At 48.0% G+C, this 20,408-nt stretch overlaps 1 protein-coding gene across 1 annotated transcript in view; it reads right to left on the reverse strand.

Annotated features, from left to right (window-relative positions):
• Positions 1-9,710: 9,710 nt before the first annotated feature.
• The window catches only part of LOC142216963 (BTB/POZ domain-containing protein KCTD5-like), a 33,663-nt gene continuing 22,965 nt past the window's right edge, over positions 9,711-20,408 (reverse strand). Inside the window, 4 exon segments of the mRNA XM_075285096.1 lie at positions 9,711-10,359; positions 13,661-13,786; positions 19,777-19,836; positions 19,838-19,871. Of these exon segments, the coding sequence (XP_075141197.1) occupies positions 10,330-10,359; positions 13,661-13,786; positions 19,777-19,836; positions 19,838-19,871 (250 nt within the window). The 3' untranslated portion in view covers positions 9,711-10,329.

Here is a 20,408-nt window from a genome sequence, read left to right on the forward strand (position 1 = left end):
CAGTTTCATAGATGGTACAGTAGTATATAACAAGAGAGAAAAACACATACAAGCTCATGGCAGATAGAGAAATCCTAGGAATCATAGCAACTAAAAAAGAAAGAAACACAGACACACTGCAGGATCATTTAGTTCTCTGTGCGGAGTGATGTTGATAATAATACAGCCCGACCGTGGTTGGAAGACACGAGGAGGGGTCACAGCATGTAGATATAACAGGCAGAAATGTTTTTGTAGAGGTGGGGGATATAGCTATCATGATAACATGTGGCAGTTTCTTTGGTAGGTGGTGAGATCTCCTGCTCACAGCTGATAGTTCGGGTTTAGGTGGCCAAGTTCGAGGGATAGTGGTTTTGGGGAGACGAGGAGGTGCACGGGACCACAGAGCATAGTGGGGGGTCATGGGGGAGGAGTTTGGTGACTGCGCGTGGGAGGAGAAAGGCATGCAAGGCGGCATTGATAAGGGGGATTGGGGGGTCCAGGCCGGGGCCCCGAGCCAGGGAGGACGGGAGGGAAGTATTTGAGGGGCCCACATGGGAAAAGAGGCATGCCCAACATGGGTTTGTGCGGCCCAGGGGTCCGACAATGCCGCGCCAAGGCTTTGGGAGACAATGCGGGGTCGGTGTCCAGGTCACACGTCAGGAAGAAGAGGAGACCGGGGACGCGGCTGCCATGGGGCAATGGGGGGGGGGGCAGGTCTACGCTGCTGTGTCGCGCATGAGAGGGGAGGGGCCACGGACAAAGTCGTAGGATTGCTAGTATGTCATATACTTATCTATAGTGTTCTTATAGCAATGCATCCTTTGACCACTAGAGGGCGCATTGTCTCTCTCATTACTGCAATGATCTACTAGGACTGTTCTTCCCAAATGCTACTGTGGGAATTATTTCATGAAAGCAGAACATACAGTATATCCTCAGGTGTCCCTTCTGAACTCCCCTCTACCCCTTTTTTTTGGAAACATATTAACAGATCAGTGTTACTCTCTTCTGTTACATATTAACCCCTTACTGTGTATTCTGTAATGATATGCGGCTATTCAGTGCACAGAAGTCTTTATAGCTGCTGCATATCGATGGTTATAAAAAATTTTAAGCAATCTTAAAGGAACTCCATGTTTAAAGGGGTCCGGTCAGTTCTGCAGACCCATCCCATTTACTAAATAAGTTTATTCCTTAGACTATAAGAATTCTTTTCTTAGACATCTGCATTGTGCGGCCCCTCTGCTACTGACATTGAGGTGTTCAGACTAGAAGGGGCCAAAGAGCTCAAATCATCACGACTGCCCCAATGTTTTAGCAATTGATGGGATCTCAGAATGTAACGCCCCCGCCCCATCCCCCCTCCGCTATCATCAACCTCACTGATGTCACAATGACAAGTCACACGTTTTTTAGATTGATAAGTATCTGAATCAGGCGCCTGGTACTAGCCCTCATCTCACGGTTTCTTATCATCATCTGCAGTGTTTTTCCTTTGCACCAATATTCTTCCAGATCTTTCCCTTCTCTTCATATGGATTTCATCTGTGTATTATGGGCAAATATGTCGCTGGCACTTTCTGCCCGGTCACTTTTGCGGTGCTCTCAGATCTGCTCATTTGGGGGGATTTATCAATCCCTCAATGTCCGTCTTCTAGTGCAGAGGAGTGACAACGTGTTGTATCTTTGGTGTACGGCCCCCACTGTGACATCTCCTCCATTCTGCGCTCTTCCCTCTCCTTGAAAAATGAACAGAAGGGGCTGGAGCCCCCCGGCCTGACATATCCTACTAAAGTTTGTGCATTTGGATGTTTGTTCCTCAATCACGCAAAAACAGCTGCAGGGATTCGGCTCAAATTTGGAACATACATACCTTGGAACCTGGAAAGATACATAGGCTACCTATTAAGCCGCTAAATGCCCACACAACTCCAACACAAGCCCCGAATTCGCCATTCCGCAAGGCTAATGGAGCCAAGATGACGTCATCTGCTCTGCTTCAGCCGCATTCCAATAGGCCCGCGGCATTGTGTGGGCGGCACTGAGTACGCTGTACACACTGTAGAACATGCCTCCCGCTGCAAGCTCCGGACCGTCCGGAGCGAGTGGGCGTACCGTAGGTGCACGAGAAGTCCCTCCACTGTGCCGACAGTGCACACACACCGGGGGACTCAACGGTTCAACCACTGCTGTGCAGGGTTTGCTTGCCCCGCTGTGTTCCGGGTCTGCTACCTATGCCACAGGGGGAGGGGGGGTGGGGGTGGATGGGGACAGAGGCCCTCGGGATGGGGGTGCGCACAGCAGGGCAGTTTGTGGAGGAGGGGGATGGGTGGAATCAGTGGGGGACGGCAAAGTGGCGACCATTTGGGATAGGGAGCAAGGGGGCCTGGGTCAGAGTGGGTAAATAGGGGGCACGTGGGAGGGGGCAAAGGGTGAGTAGGGCGTCCAGGGACCCACGGTACTACGAAGGACTCCGGGACAGTGGTCACGCGAGGGTGCTTGGGGGTTGCCGGACCACACCTGCATGTACTGCACAGCGCGGTGGTTACGGGAGGGGGGGGGGGGGGTGACGTGGACAAAGTCACAGGAAATGCTGGTCTATTATAATTCACACAAGTTGTCAGATGTGACCTATACCAGAAATCTCCGCCACTTCTCGTCACATTGTGATACATTTACAAGCAGTCGCCACATCTTGACTGTTGATACAAAAGTTGAGGAAATCCAGTCAGCAGAACGTAGGCCGGGGGCGACTTCATTCTCCTCATGTGTCAGTCTCCCGCAGGCCGTTTATTCCCCCGAATACAATTCCCATTCCACTATCAGATGTCGATTCCTTCTCACGCAGGATAGATCGGGTGTCAGTACCAAGCAGGTGCCGGAGCTCCGGTTTCCATCCTGAAATAGGAGCCCAAAGGAAAGGACAGAATTACCGACAGGCGCTTCTTTATTTATTAGGATTTCAGGCCTTTTCTTTGTCACTTTCTTATAGTTTCAGTTTTGTTGCGCGTTGAGATTTCTATAAACCCAGTGGCGAAAAATAGCTAGAGAAATTTAATCTGAGCTCAAGAAATGGATGGGAAGGCTAGAAAGAATTGCTTTCATTGCAATGGTTTTTGGCCTGAAGGCGACACCAGGAAGATCATTGGGTTCCTTAAAGGTTCCCCGTCTCCAGGTGTGATAACCCCAATAACATCCACCATCGGATCGGCGGCGTCTCCAGGTCTGAGAAGACTTTTCCTTGAACTCGGGTATCTACCTGATGTCCTACCGCACCAACATATTCCCCAAATTCCAGGTCAAGAGGTCATTCAGAAGTGCAGGTCATGTGTGACCCATTGCATCATAAAGCACATGGCCGCTGCTCGGGACAAGGAGAATTATATGTTCTCCGCGTCTGGTGTAGCATATACAATGCAAGGCTAGAAGGCTAGGTGTCTGTATCTGAGACCCCCGTACGTCACAAACATAAGGGTTCTTACTGTTCTCTGGTCATTTTAGGATTAGGAGTCCAGTGGGCGGGCCTACTTTATCTTTATGCAAATGACTGACATATGTAAATGATTACTGGTGGGGTCACTGGGTTTTGCCAAAAGAAGGTGTAAAATTGCTTCCCCACTGGCCTATTTAAAAGAATATCAGAGGCTACTTTTGGGTAGTGTAGCTCTTTGGGAGAGATCGTTGACTGCTAGATACACCTCTATGATGAGCTCACGAATATTTTGCACAGTTGCCAGGCTTTGAGAAGGGCACATCCTTGGACTAAGAGGCGGCGGGTGGTCATCACAGCGATGGCTCCCCCTCTAGGCCATTCTGAATGAGCTGTTGGGAGGAGTAGTTATGTGAGGGCACACAAATGGCGGACAGCTTTCTGACAAACCACCAATGGACACGATCATTTGATCCACCAACAAGAAGGAGCAACTCGCACATCTTCCTTGTCCACCAGGTAGACACAGGGGGCGCCATCATCACACACTGGCAGGACACGTGCAGGGTGATGAGACACCAGTCACCTTCTGTTTGCAAATGGGTCATGAACAAGAAACCTGGACTGCTACACACTGGAGCTGTATCATCTGTAGCAACAACGCCAGGTTCGGTTTGGGTTCCTGTGATGGTCAGGTTCCAGTATGGAGGCCATGTGGTGAGCGCTTCAATCCTGTCTTTGCGGTGGAGTGATACTCCGCCCCCTACTGGTGTGGATGTCCTTCAGCCATGTATTCTCTCATAGCAGCACAGACAACTGGCATTTATATATTAGGATAATGCCCACAGAAAAGGTTCCCCATGAACATCATCGCCAGATTCTACCGGCTCCGCAGTCACCTCTGACCCTGTATACCTCCATAACCTGTATCCAGACTAGAGGTGCCCAACACTGTCCTGCAGCCTCCATTAACTTGGTTTACTTCTTGTATTGCTTAGTTCACTGCATGCAACATCTACATTGAACTCAGATGTGTCTGCAGGAAGCGCCCCCTAGTGGTAGCTGCAGTCAGCTAGAATTTTATCATTGGACCACAGCCAGGACATGGAGCTTTACTGGTGTGAGGTTGAGTTTTCTGCTGCTATTCACATAAAAACAGGAGATACTGAAAGTAAGAACTATTTATTGGTTTGGGATGCAAGCAGTAATATACAGAGAACAGACCAGAAACGGAGGGACGGCGAATCTCTACAGCAGGAAGAAGAGACAGCCGACTTTCAGACAGCAAGTTTTATTTCCCATATTAAGTTTGCAGCATTCTTTGACTAATAAAATATTGAGAAACTTTGTACAATACACAAAAGTTAAGTCCAAGTAAGGGAAGGCGCGATCCTCTTACATGGCCAGATGCAAGATGGGTTATTAGGACCATTTGTTATTGGATTTACTCTCCTATACAGTAGAGGGCGCTCTACAGGACACCACTGACCCACATGACCAACAGGAATTAGATTCCCTCCCGACCCAGTCTGTCTCATCCATGGGTTGTCTAGTATCGCAGCTTAGCCCGAACCACACAAAGGGGTTTCCCAGGTGTACAGATATTGATGCTGTATCTTTAGGGAGGGACCGCCGCCGATCAGCTATCTGAAAGGACTGCAGCATGGGTGCAAATGAGTAAATGCAACAGTCTCATTGCAAAATACCATATGTTGTATAGTGGATGGGCTTGGTATTGTAGCTCAGCTTCTTCCACTTGAATGGGACTGAGCTGCAAACAAGTCATGTGGTATATATGAACAATATATCACATGGCCTGTGAAGAGGAAGCTCCTTCAGACCCAAGAACACCAATGATCAGATGTTTATAAGCCTTCTCCAACATCCAGAAAACTCCAGGGATAAGCTGCAAGGCCAGACACAAACCACTGATGGGTGTTGGTACTTGTATGTGGAGACGAGCAGACCCCCTTATAGTCCCCTTTGAAAGCAGTTCTGCAAATTCTCCCGATCCACTTTCGAGTAGAGGTTGGCACTGGATCTCTGATGCCAAAAACAAATCAATAGCTCCACTTACTGGATTCCTAATGGGCAGGACCTTATTTTTAGACAAAGTACTTCCTAATGTTTGAGTGTCGGGACTTCACTGGAGAGAAGGTTCAGACATTACAGAGAATATTCCCAGGTAAGCAAAGCTGAAAAGCAGAACCAAAATCCTCATCTTCAGGACAACAGAGAGCGTCTCTGATCCTAGGGCCGCAAGGACGGGTCACGTGTATGGTCGGGGGATCTGACGGCCGATTCCTGCGGCTCTCAATGTGAAATATATAATACAGGGCCAAAAGCCTAAAGAGCCGTCCCCCATTATAGCAGCTGATCTGCAGTGACGGTGCCTGGCTGCTATACAGGAGATCGGGCCCTTTATTGTTTATAGGATGGGCACCACCTATGGCTGATCAGTCTGGGGGCCGCCCACTGCTCAATTAAAATCATCCAAATGTACTAAATGCAGAAATGCCAGGATGACCAAGGACAGGGGGAAGCTTGCTCATACATCCATGTATATTGGGGGGGAGGGGGTGAATGATCACCAGCCTGAGGCTACACATGTAGACACGTTTGCTGCCATGTGTGCACCAAGTCCTGATCTTTGCTGCAACACCCCCATTACCTTCTCCCCGCCTGAGACCTGTCAATCAAGCTGAGCTTGTCAGAAAGAATCCAGGGGGTGGGGGATGGGGATTTGGGATAGGAGGGGGTCGCTTCTGGTCAAATGCACTTGGTGTTCACTAAAACTGGTCAAGCCTGGACTGAGAACCCTTCAAGACTGGATTAAAAATACTAAAGCACACCAAGTGGGCAAAGAGGAGGCCCATAGAAAATGAGAAGGGAACCGGATACTTTACATTTAGGCCTGGAATTAGGAGGTATCCCCGCTTATATCACAATCAATCATATTTAAGGGTTTTTTTTTAGGATAAACTTTACCCCTTGAAGTGCTGACCACTGAGTAAGCTCATCTTAAAGGCCACTTTCATGCAGTTAGGATTTGGTCAGTATTTTGCATCAGTAGCCAGTCCACAACACAAAAGAGGAACAAAACTTCCCATTATAAAAGGTTTTATCTATATCGCTTCCACCTTACATATACCAATGCAAAATACTGATCAAATACAGACCATGTGAACGCAGTGCTAGATTAAGGCCGGTTTTCCAGTACTTGGATACTGAAGTCATCCTGTTATATAATCAGCCTCAATCAGATAACTGTAGTATTCGTGTACGGTGCCGGGACAAAGCCCTGTCCACTGTGCAAGAAACCCAAAATGTCTACTACACAGTGGAGAGCTTTGTTGTCCAGATCCATACACAGTCCAGAAGATGCCGAGGATATAGCGCCTGCACGAGGGACTCCAGGACTCCTAGCATCATGATCACTACCATGCCATCTGTCCCTTCCTCCCCTTGTCTTGTCCATAATACCAGACAGTAGAGCCCCGGGATTTGAGGACGGCCCATAATGCAAGGATTCCCATCTCCACCCTGGGTTCTGCCATTACCTTATGGTGCTGGGGCCTCTACCATCAGATCAGTGGGGTTGTCAGGTGTCAGACAGGACATCACTATCTAGCACCCTGGGAAACCTCTTCAGACAGACGTTTAACCCTACGTATAAGCTGACACAGACCAGAGGCTTCAAACAGTCCTGAAGAATTTCCCCAAGTGATGTGAAGATGACGGCCACTTACAAGCAGACAATTTAATGTGACAACACTGAACAGCCATTGAATTATTGATGAGTAGAAAGTGCAGCGGACTTTCTAACAGGATTAGTTCACAGCAAGAGGCTTTCAGAACAAGCCTGCAAACAGACCCACCCAACGGTGTAACAGACGGAACTATAGATCACTAGATAAAATGAGCCAAAACAGCACAAAATCCATTAGTGGATGACAAGAACTGGAAGGAAAGACTGCACTTAATAGATTGTCAGTGTGGTTGGGAAGTAGCCGAAACCTCCCCGCGGTGCGCACACCATATAGTCAGGGGTTAAGTGCGCCCCATAAAGCATGCACGAGTCCTCGCTGTGGCCACGGATGTAAACGGGTACACTTTAGGAAACAGCTGAGTTACAGTCCACCGGAACGGGCCACAGATACCCTAGGCTGACCGCAGACCGGTGCAAACGGGCAGCCGACTTCCGTGTAGCACAAGACAAAGGACCACAGCGACGGCCACCGGCGCTTTGCAACGTAGCAAAAAGTTACGCCAGTCAAAAAGAAAGTAGTTACAGGTTAGCCCTTTACGTACTGCATTGGTTTTTAATATACAGTAGAATTCACAAGAGATTATAGATTAGCCCTTTGCAACGTGTAAAGAACAAAAGTGACGGAAGTGGAACGTCTGAGCCCTAAAAGATTAGGAAAATAAAAAGTGGTGAGTGAAGGAATCCCGAGGCTTATATTATCTTACTGCAGCAGTCAATATATCTTGGCATACAATATACGGGGACTGTATAGGGTCAGGCTGGATAGAGTTAGGTAAAGGGTTAACAAGACATGACTAGTAGATGCAGAATAACCCCCTAAATATAACCAAAAGAGGCCAGAGGACCCAAAATCTAGAGGACCCCCCAATCTGAGTCTGACACTCACTCAGGATAGTGATTTGATGAAGTGTTCAGAATGGGTGTTATAATAAGCGATAAAGTCCATAAGATTCCCCACCAATCCTGTCCCAATGGAGCCCGGGGCTCAAGTGCTCGGCCAGAGGCTGCAGCAATGGCCATCTTCACCCAGAGATCGGCTACGCGACAAGGTGGCCCAGAAACTACAAGCACAATGGGGGAGGGGCGCATACATTATCGGATGGAAAACTTCCTTTCCTAAATCCATTCTGAGCCTTTTGTCAAATTTTTGACAACCCCTTCACTCCCACCACTTTGGCACTGATTCTATCTCTTATTCGGGTCATGGCCATGAGGGGGTGGGGGTGGGGGGGGGTGTCTTTCTAATCGCATACAACCAGGACACCGAACCCCTCCCCCATGATAAAGGAGTCACCTTCTACAAATCCTAGGTCTCAATTGATTCCATCATCTTGTCAAAAGTGGTTGTCCATCTAGGCAAGTCAGGCCCCTCCCCCAATGCACTTGCAGGCTGATTTGCATATCCATAAAAAGAGGATTCTCTGCATTGGTTTGGGCCACAAAGGGATATTTTGACTCTTACAAGAAACCCATATTAGACCTCAAGACTCCCTTTAAGCCCCCCATATCCAATAAGTGAAACCTCCTCTATTTTTATTCCCATTGGGGAGAGGTGGCAGGGATTAACCCTCAAGGTCTCGATCTATAGTAAATTATAATCCCATGGTCCTCCCCTACACATGGCCAACAGGAACAGTACAGGAGTCGGGTGTACAAGAGGCCCGGGACTTCATGGATCCAGGTGGGAATAACAGTTTTAAACTGGGTTTATGGCCAACCATAATCCTCAGGGGTGGGTTTATGGCAAACCACGCCCCTTTTGAAAACAAGCCATGTGCAAAATTTGCCTGAATCTTTAACCAAACCTCATGACTGCTCAAGAAAATTGGGGACGCCAGAAATTTAACCATTTGTTTTCCAATTCTGTACCACCATCAAATCCTTACATTTTGTTATTAGCTTTTGATAAATTTAAAGTGTAACCTAAAAAAAAAAAAAAAGTCCCTGCCAAAATAAATAAAGTTATACACCCCCCCCCCCCCCCCCCCAAACAACCCTTTATATAAACATTGCAGACTGTTACGTATTAAACCAGAAACCCTATGACTTCCACCCACTTATAGTCATGGGAGGTTGTAGGGTAGGAAAGTAGCCGGTGATGAGGGAGGACCATGCCGGCCGTGCAACCCAAAGGGGGGTTATTTTTAGGCCACAATCATGTCATACACTCTAGGAGCTGCGAACTATATTAGTCAAAGGGGAGGAGACAAACGGGTGATGGCCTGGAAGAACAATATACAAGTCCCATGATAGGCAGCAGATCTCAGTGACCACATTAAGATTGATTCCATGGGCAGGTAACTTTTTTTTTTCCTGCGCCGCCACAAAAATCTTACATAAAAAGAAACACTTTCTTTACGGTTGCCTGTAATAAGAAGTTTTATAATCCATTCCTTACTGAACATGCAATATGCCAAGACGCAGTCTGCTAGGAAGATAATATAATACATTGAAATCACAAAAAAAAAATTTATATATATATATATATATATATATATATATATATATATATATATATATATATATATATATATATATATAAAAATTCTTGAAATTTCTGCCAAGGAAGAAGTAGAGTTTCTATGGAAGAAACCTTCTGCAGCAATAAGTGCAGGTAACATGTGACGTGCTCCGCGTTCCCTTTGCTGATAGGCTATGGGTTGGGTCGACCGGAGATGGGACTGTCAAAGGTGGAGGAAGTGACCGGCTTAGAGCAAGACGTGCCCTAAAAATAGGACTGGCATTGAAGATGGTGGGAAAACCGCGGGTCGTATGTAGTGTCAAAGTACAAAGTGTAACAAGATCGGCGAGGGCGACGCGTGGACCGACTAAGGTCACCCCCGGCCGTAATACCAACGATGTACAAAAAGGTTCTAGAATAATGTAAAATCAAATAAAAACAGGGGAGGGGGGAGAGATACATTATATAGACCCACTGCAAGGTTCCTCCTCAACACCAAGTCCCCCATGAACGAAACACTGAAGCCTCCACCACACGTACAGGACGCGCTAGTCATGGCCGCCCCGTACACGCAGACACTTGGTGGTGGCGCGGTACAGTGGAGATTCTCCGCCAGATCATCGCTTGCTTGGAATAAAATAAAAAATAGGGGGGAAAAAAAATATATATATCTTCTTTCGAAACACTTCACATTCGGGAACCTCTCTCTTGCAAGATCTGAAAGACATAGTCGGAAAAACAAGTGAGACATGTGCGAGGAGCGGAACACCAAGACGTTACAATGGAGGTCCTAGGAGGTCTACAGGGAGCTACGGACATTGACGGGGCTGGATAGGATTCTAAAAGAAAGGGTCAGGTTTTGTTTTGTTTTTTTAACCCCTTCCCCACTTCATTCCAGCTGCCTTTGGGTACCAGAAGCTACAAGTAATAGGAGCCGCTGCCCCCATAGCAATGGTTCAGGGAAATCAGATTGGTGCAGCGCGTGCTCCTGGTCTACCAGCAGATTCTGGCACCTGGGACAGCTGATCTGTGCAGGGTCTGGACCCCTAGAGATCAACCTATAGCTAGGCCATCACTAGGAGAATTCAATTTGGGGTAGCCCATTATGAACAGTTAAAGTTTTTTGCAACGTAACCCAAGTGCCGAGTAGATGAAGGAAGCCATTGAAGGCACGACAGTGATCATTGCCATCCACTGGGGGCCGGAACCAGTCGTCGCTCACGGAATTTGCAACACGTTACTTATTAAAGTGACTGCTGCGATCAGGCCGGGCTCACCCATGGCTCAGGTGTACGGTGTAAGCAGTAGCAGAGATAACAGGAGAACACTCTGCAGCCTGACCCTGGCGGTGATGGCGGACCGCGCTGGTTCTTCCCCGTACAGGCCGGTAACACGCTGGAGCGGTTCTGTCGATGCCTGGCCCAGGTAACATACAGGTCTCTGATAATCTGATAAGGGGGTTGTCCAGGATCAGCCAAAACAGCATTACTTACCCGTTAGCCCCCCACCCTTCAGCGCTCCCTGCTGGTCTGTTTAGTACATTGCATGAGTGATGTCACATCTACACAGAATGATGACTGGACTGACACTTGTATTGTGGTATACCGCATCAGTGAGGTCATACATTGGGGTAATGGTTATTCTTTTAGTTCTACATTTCCTACGGGTTATTTTATAGCATTTGTGTCTGTACAGTCAGTATATAGCCCGGTACCGCTGCCTTCTATAAGGTCCGAGGTTGTCGGCAGCTTTTATGGCAGTGAATAGAAGCCATTTCTGAAGCGTTCTCCTTCCTGTCCTCCTGCGGCCGTGTCCCATGTGAGCGCATTAAAGCCCATTATCCAATTAAACACATTAACGCATTCATAATTAACACCCTGAGCCGGAACCATTGTATTGGTTTAGGGTCTTTTCGCACTGTCCACACCACATTATAGGCTCCCAATAAACGTGTGTGGGCTAATACAGGGGTTATAGCCTCAAAGTAGCCGTACACACCCGGATTGTGGGGGGGGGGGTCTGTCTTTTTGGTGCAGCACAGGTATATGCTGGAAATTCTTGCACAGACGCTGCTTTAAAGTGAATAATCACACAATGTGTCCTCAGAGTTTCTTTTGGGACATAAAAGGCCACTGTGATGGCCCCGTGCCCATTGAGATGGCCTGGCCTCTGTACAGCGATTGATCAGCTCTTCTCTATGGTGTATACAGAGTCAATGTGCGGGCAAGAATATATATATATTTTTTTTTAGTAACCCCTTTAATAATGTCAGTGGATCCAGTATGCAGCTAGCTGTCCAGCTCCCCCTAGTGGCGGTTACATGTGGCAAAAAGGTCATCTTCAAGCAACAGCCACTAGAGGGAGCTGAACTCCATAGACTTCTGCCTGAGCAGCCCCCGTTAGGGTGAGGATTCCTGCCCGGTTGTGTCTGATACAAAGCTCCACATCTCCTGCACAAACTATAAAGAGGTAGTCAGTGCAGAAGTGTGGACCTAAAACTGCCCCGATAATACAGTATGCTTCCTTTTAATACAGAATTTGGACCAGACCGCAGTCTATACGGCTCCTGGGTCTGATGCAATGCTGGAACTATCCCAGGGCCTGCATGAGAAGCTTTGCCTTCTATACGCCAACATGTGAGCTATGACAACTCCAAGCAATCCTTTAATATGCTTAGTACTCAGGGTATACTGCTGAAGTGTAGATGGAAGCGACCAGGCCGGACAGGTGTCCGCACAGATTATAGAAACTTATGCAATCCTAAATTTCCTATATATTCCACTTATACCCCGGGTGCAGCAAGTGTTCAGAGTCTATACAGTGTACGGGCAGATAGACTGGGAGGATGGAGGAGGATGAGGAGCGGATGTGGGGGAGGGCAGGAGTGGTCAGGAAAGCTAGCGCTCACCAGTAACTTAAAACTTAATCTGAGTCATTCATATCGTAATCCGTCTCTTCGTCCTCACTCTGTACCAGCATGCAGCATGCATGTGCAAAGAAAAGGAGCGAAAACAAAAAGTTGTAAGTGCAAACGAAAGAAGAGACAGACGAGCACAAAGACACAAACCAGGAGGAACACCGACTACAATATGGAGTGTGTGTAATGTGTGTCTGGACATACAAGTGGTAATAGATTAGAATTTTTAGAAGAACAGATCCCATTCTAGTAAATGGGGTCTGTGTGTCGGTCAGAAGACCAGAACAACGGACAGATGTGAACACAGTGTAAGGCAAGGTAGCCGGGCTGTGACAGCACAGCACATGGACGACTACATCCATGTGCTGCCCACGTCTCAATGATCTTACTGCAAAGCAAACAGTTCTAGGACACGGTCAGAGAAATGAATGGACCAGAGTGCTAGCCATGAAAGCCACCGGCCAGCACCGTCCTGTACGTGCAACCTAAACCAGTAATGCTCAGCAAATGGCAGCCGACAAACTGGCGACAAGGGCAATAACGGAGTTTTATTTCACTGCAGCTTCCCTTCTTAGCTTTCTATTGCAGCAGCTCTCGCCCATGATCCGGTCTGCTAGGAAGGGAAGCTGCAGATAAAGCTATTACACTAGAGCAGGGGTAGGGAACGTACGGCTCTCCAGCTGTTGCAAAACTACAACTCCCAGCATGCATACTCGCTCTGCTGTTCTTGGAACTCCCATGGAAGTGAATGGAGCATGCTGGGAGTTGTAGTTTCACAGCAGCTGGAGAGCCGAAGGTTCCCTATCCCTGCACTAGAGGTAAAGGTAAGACGTGTGCACATCTCAAAGTGTTATTGGCAGGAAAGGGAAGGAGACCACAAGCAAACACATCGATGGGAATATCCCAATCATGAATTTTTTAATCTCCCATAATCAGCAGCGCTCTTGGCATTGCCGGGTATTGCTGTATTCAATTGAAGGAGGCCGAGCAGCAATACCAGACAATGGCCATGGATGCAAAAGATTGTTAATGTCACGCAACGCCTTAAAGGAAAAGCTGAAGCAAACCTTAAGGAACCCCTCCCCCCAGGACTCAACTTACCTTTGCCTTTTCACTAGGTTCGCTAGTCGTTCCATACGGAGTATTGTGCAACTCTTTCGAGACCACACACAAGAACTCTGCTTGATCTTCATTTCCATAGTTATAGGAAGAACCGATGCTGACAAGCTTAAAGACAGAAAACAAGACAAGTGAAAGGAAAGTGAGTCACGAACAAGACACCGGATATCGGCAAATAAGATGTTTATACAAGCAGCCAAATCCCAGTGTGAGGGACCAAAGCCGAACCCTGCGGGGCGTCACAGGACACGTTCTACTTGATTACATTGTTTAAGTGTATTATGTCTAGTCGGGGGCCCCAATCCTCAGCGATCCAAGTGGAATATATAACTCACGTAGTTGGCGCATCTCTCGGGGAAGGTCGTGACGAAATACAAGGAGGACGATCTGCTCATTTGTCGGGGAAATGAAGCCCCATAGAAGTTCGTCATCCAGCAATCTGGGGTACAGAGCCCGTTTGGTGACCTCTGATGAATGCCATGTGTAATAGACTAAAAGACATTCACAAGGAAGACCCTGGTACCCACGTCCCTGACACACAATATAGTACCAGACACATCAGGGGGTCCCACTATTCATTCCAAAGCTTAAGTGTGGTGGGAGGTGCCACCATATTGGAAACCCTTTACACCCCTGACTGTGATGCCTCCACCCGTATGGACACCGTATAACCGTACAATAGTTTGCCCAGATATCATGTGGGAGCCATCCATTACTCCAGGGGAAATGCAGAATTACATGGAGGATATTCAGACAGATGTCCATGGACGGGGCTCGTCTATCACATCTATATATTGTGGAGCTAGGACACAGCAGACACTTATAACCTATCCTATGGGTAAGTGTCAGGGGATAATCCTACACATTAGGGAGGAGTGTGTGCCTACATAGGCAGTACCGAGACTTACAAGTCATTCCTGCTCCGCTAGGGATTCTGGGTAGAATATGCAAATCTATTCTCTAGGATGCAATTAGGAGAACAGTGCCTCTGTACACCGCCCTCTAGAGGGCAGCCCCCTTAACATCATTAATAAGCCTATTGACATGATGCGGGGTTTATTGCCAAATTAGTATTTCTATTCCAAAAGGAACAGATTCCCAGCTATGGACAGCGCTGTTTTGGTCTTTTGGACCTCGTCAGCATAGCGCAGGGATACTGATTTGGCAGAGTGAGAGACTATAGACCAGGGAGACTTGTAATACACTCTCCCTAATGTGTATGATTATCCCCTGACCCTGGTCTATAGTCTCTCTGCCAAATCAGTATCCCTGCGCTATGCTGACGAGGTCCAAAATACCGAAACAGCGCTGTCCATAGCTGGGAATCTGTTCCTTTTGGAATAGAAATACTAATTTGGCAATAAACCCTGCATCATGTCAGTAGGCTTATTAACTGAGTCATGCATGATGTTAAGGGGGCTGCCCCTAGAGGGCGGCATACAGTGGCGCTGTTCTACTAATTACATCCTGGAGAATAGATTTGCATATTTTTTACTTATGTGTAAGTGATTAGAGTCGAATCATTCAGTGGATCGTGATAACAGGAAACAAAGTCCATCCCTGTGAATGAAACATCAGCGCAACTAAGACCTGCCTTCCATTCACTTCTATGGGAGTGCTGACGATTGAAGGAAGGGCCATGACGATGGAAGCTCCAGCCATGCGAGCATATGACGCTTTATTCACAGACCTTTGTTTCCCAATGACCAGATTTATGGGGGGTTCAGCATGTGGACCAAGAGCAAGTCAGTATAGGGTATAAGTGTCCATAGTGAGTCTGTGGTAATGGTGGCCAGAAAGCACACAAGGCGAGAGCCCGGCAGGTAGTCAGCCATAGCATATACGTAACAAGGTTGGCTCGATCCTCAATACATGGTTAGCAGATCAGCGCTTGCTTGCTTCCATCTATAGGGAACCATCATGGTTAATACGGACAGAAGAATGACTGACAGTCATAGCCTTAAGGGGATCTATCATTGGATACCCTTTTTATCCTCCCCAACACGTAGGAGTAGCCTTAAGAAAGACTATTCTTCTCCTACCTTTAGAAGTCTCTGCACCACCGTTCGGTAGAAATCCAGGTTTTCTTTGGTATGCAAATGAGTTCTCTCGCAGCACTGGGGGCGGTCCCAATGCTGCGAGAGAACTCTCCAGCGACGCCTCCTTCTTCTGGAACGCCCTCTCCCTTTGTCTTCACCCATCCTGAGTTTCAATCTTCTAGGTCTTAGGCAGAGTCGACTGCGCATGCCAACGGCCACAAGAAAATGACTGCTTACACCAGCTTACTGTGTAAGCGGCCATTTTCCTGTAGCCCGGGCATGCGCTGTCAGCTCTGCTCAAGGGCAGAGCCGACTGTGCATGCCTAGAAGATTGAAACCCAGAATGGAAGACACAGGGAGAGGCGTTCCAGAAGAAGATGGAGGCGGCACTGGAGAGTTCTCTCGCAGCATTGGGAACGCCCCCAGTGCTGCGAGAGAACTCATTTGCATACCGACAAAACCCTGGATTTCTACCGAACGGTGGCATGAGAGGACATCGAAAAGTAGGAGAAGAATAGCCTTTCTTAAGGCTATTCTGACGTGTTAGTCAAAGAAAAAGGGTATCCAATGATAGGATCCCTTTAAGTAAATGTAATGGTGGCTGCTCCATGTGGAATCAGAATAATGTAGATGCTTATTCTTCATAAACTACACCAGTCACCTGCACTGGATGCCGAGTATTAGAGGATTTGATGAGGATTTTGGCACAATCTGTACAATAATCCTCATCAAATCTGACAGTGAACATAAGACTTTAAACAAGATAAACAAGTAAGAAGGCAATGTATATGGATTTTACAATAAAGAGACCAGGGAGAAGAAGGTGCCATATCCAAGCTGAGAGTTAGGTAGTCAGTGGGGATCACCAAAGCACCCACTAGCTGTATTCCCATAGTGCTGTATACAAGGCCATGCATGTGTAAAATGTAGCATAGGGGGAGCAGAGAGGAAAAATCTGGGAAAAGAGCAGTGTGCATAAAGGGACACACCTCGCCGCTGCACTTCTGGAGGCGGGTCTCCTCCACTTTCACTTCCCTTGAAACAATGAGCAGAAACTCTGACTGATGATCCCGCCCGCATCCATACAGGGAACCTACGCTGACAAACTGCAACCAGAGCAAACGCACAGTAACTAGGCTGGACAAGGAATAGCCGACAACATAGCACTGTATGGAATAGCAGAGCACGCCTGCCATGATCTACACTGCGTGCAAGGGGTCGCTCACTTGTCAGACGAGTGCACGAAAGGTACTGACAGATCACTGCGAGATTAGAGAACAATCCCCCAACCCAAACAAAGGAATAACAAAGCATGGCGACCTGGAGATGTGAGATGTACATTAGCAGGGTGCTTCTATTAAGGAGACATAAGATAGGAGATAAGTGTCAGAGCGCCAGGGGTCACCAGGGATTCCCATAGACCTCCAGGGGGCTTAGGAGACCGCTGCTCCATTCCCTCCTACTATTATTGTATTACTGTACATTATTATATTAATCCCATAGTGCTGTACATTATTATATTACTCCCATTGTGCTCTGTACATTATTATATTAATTCCATGGTGCTGTACATTATTATATTAATCCCATGGTGCTTTACATTTGTGGGTTACATACAATACACAAAATATACAGGTAGATATAATACTAACAGTGATCGGCTGGCACAGTGGGGTAGAGGGCCCTGCCCGCAAGGGCTTACAATCTATGGGGGAAGGGGGCAGAGACAGAAGGAGAGGGGGAGACTGTACAGATGGCAGTGCGGTGATAGTGTTATTGGGGGGTGTAGGCCTTCCTGAATAGGGGAGTCTTCAGGGCCTTCTTGTGATTGTGGGGGTCAGTCTTATGTGTCGTGGTAAGGAGTTCCAGAGTATGGGGGATGCACGGGAGAAATCTTGGAGACGGTTGTGTGAGGAGCGGATGAGAGCGGAGTGGAGTAGGAGGTCATTGGAGGATCTGAGGTTACATGTGGGCAGGTAGCGGGAGATGAGGTCAGAGATATATGGAGGGGACAGGTTGTGGATGAGGTCAGAGATATATGGAGGGGACAGGTTGTGGATGAGGTCAGAGATATATGGAGGGGACAGGTTGTGGATGAGGTCAGAGATATATGGAGGGGACAGGTGAGGATGAGGTCAGAGATATATGGAGGGGACAGGTGAGGATGAGGTCAGAGATATATGGAGGGGACAGGTGAGGATGAGGTCAGAGATATATGGAGGGGACAGGTGAGGATGAGGTCAGAGATATATGGAGGGGACAGGTGAGGATGAGGTCAGAGATATATGGAGGGGACAGGTGAGGATGAGGTCAGAGATATACGGAGGGGACAGGTGAGGATGAGGTCAGAGATATACGGAGGGGACAGGTGAGGATGAGGTCAGAGATATACGGAGGGGACAGGTGAGGATGAGGTCAGAGATATACGGAGGGGACAGGTGAGGATGAGGTCAGAGATATACGGAGGGGGACAGGTGAGGATGAGGTCAGAGATATACGGAGGGGACAGGTGAGGATGAGGTCAGAGATATACGGAGGGGACAGGTGAGGATGAGGGCAGAGATATACGGAGGGGACAGGTGAGGATGAGGTCAGAGATATACGGAGGGGACAGGTGAGGATGAGGTCAGAGATATACGGAGGGGACAGGTGAGGATGAGGTCAGAGATATACGGAGGGGACAGGTGAGGATGAGGTCAGAGATATATGGAGGGGACAGGTGAGGTCAGAGATATATGGAGGGGACAGTGAGGATGAGGTCAGAGATATATGGAGGGGACAGGTGAGGTCAGAGATATATGGAGGGGACAGGTGAGGTCAGAGATATATGGAGGGGACAGGTGAGGATGAGGTCAGAGATATATGGAGGGGACAGGTGAGGATGAGGTCAGAGATATATGGAGGGGACAGGTGAGGAGGTCAGAGATATATGGAGGGGATAGAGGAGGATGAGGTCAGAGATATATGGAGGGGACAGGTGAGGATGAGGTCAGAGATATATGGAGGGGGACAGGTGAGGATGAGGTCAGAGATATATGGAGGGGACAGGTGAGGATGAGGTCAGAGATATACGGAGGGGACAGGTTGTGGATGGCTTTGTATGTTAGCATTAGTAGCTTTGAACTCTATTCGCTGGGCTATAGGTAACCAGTGGAAAGACTGGCAGAGGGGAGCAGCCGATGAGGATGGGGGGGGGTGAGGTGGATTAAGCGAGCAGGGCAGTTTAGGGTGGACTGGAGGGGGGGCGGAGGATGTTTGCTGGGAGTCCATGGAGAAGGGTGTTGCAGTAGTCTAGGCGGGAGATTATGAGGGCCTGGACAAGCATCTTAGTGGTTTCGGGGTGAGGAAGGAGCAGATTCGGTGGAAGTTCTTGAGCTGGAGGCGGCAGGAGGTGTTGAGGGTTTGAACGTGTGACTTGAAGGATAGGTCGGAGTCAGGGTAACCCCAAGGCATTGGGCCCATGGGACAGGGGGAAAGTGGTGTTCCATTATCTGTGATAGATGGGTCAGGTGGTGGGGCCATACAAGATGGGCTGAAGATTTTATGAACTCTGTTTTCATCCATGTTGAGTTTGAGAAAGCGGGTAGAGGAGTGGAAGGAAGGCAGTACGGCCGCTAAACAATTTGGAATTCTGGCCAGCAGGGGAGGTCACGTCTGGGTCCAGAGATGTATATTTGGGTGTCATTGGCATAGGCAGTGGTACTGGAAAACCATGAGATTCTATGAGTTGGCCCAGGCCGAGGGGTGTAGATGGGAGAACAGGAGGGGTCCTAGGACGGAGCCCTGGGGGACACCTACAGAGAGAGGGCGAGGTGAGAGAGGGTGGTGTGTGAGTGGGAGACGCTGAATGTGCGGTCGGTGAGGTATGAGGAGATCCTATGAGACAGGAGGGCCTTGTGGAGTGAATGGAGCGCCGGCCACAGAAACGCACTGGCACCATTTATAAAGAGGCTTTTGGAGCCCCAGTCATCGACACTTCTCTCATAATCCACAGGACCCTTAATAACACAACCCCTGTAACAGTCCCTATACAAGCTCGCAGGATCGTCACCAATTTACCTGTTCAAATTTCCAGCCGTCTGACATTGTGGACACCATTTGGGTTAACTCTTCCTCCTGACCACTGAAGTACTCTGTAAACGTGCTTGACTGGCAACCTGGAGGGAAAGGACAAAGGTATTAAAAGCAGGAAACAAAAAACCCTCCATCATAAGTGAGGCGCTTGTGGCTTTGTAGTCCCGCACCCCCCTCCCCCCATAAGCGAGCAGGGGTCCCGTCCTACACTGTCCCTGCAAATAGATGAACCTAAGAAACTAATGTATAGAATATTTTTTTAATGAGTCAATTTTTAATATAAGCCAGAAATCAATAAAAATCCATTCCCACAAGTGACAGGATCGTGAGGACAGACACGGCTGAGCCAGGTTTACATGATGGATCCAGACTCAGACTAATCTCCCTCTCTACCAAAATTTATCCATTTTAGTCCTCTCACATTTTCTCTTTTTAGTGAACCTTTAAAAGTGGCTGTAGAGGCTTAGAGACAGCGCCCCCATCTGAACACAGGTTGTGTGTGGTATTGCAACTCAGACCTAGTAGCTTCAATACAGCAGAGCTGCAACACTAGGTGCAAACCTATGACGTCATGGACGTCCCTGTGACATCTAGTACTATTGTCCTCTGCTGTTCCA

Source organism: Leptodactylus fuscus, chromosome 8 (genome assembly GCF_031893055.1).
Source record: "Leptodactylus fuscus isolate aLepFus1 chromosome 8, aLepFus1.hap2, whole genome shotgun sequence".
Classification (NCBI taxonomy): domain Eukaryota; kingdom Metazoa; phylum Chordata; class Amphibia; order Anura; family Leptodactylidae; genus Leptodactylus; species Leptodactylus fuscus.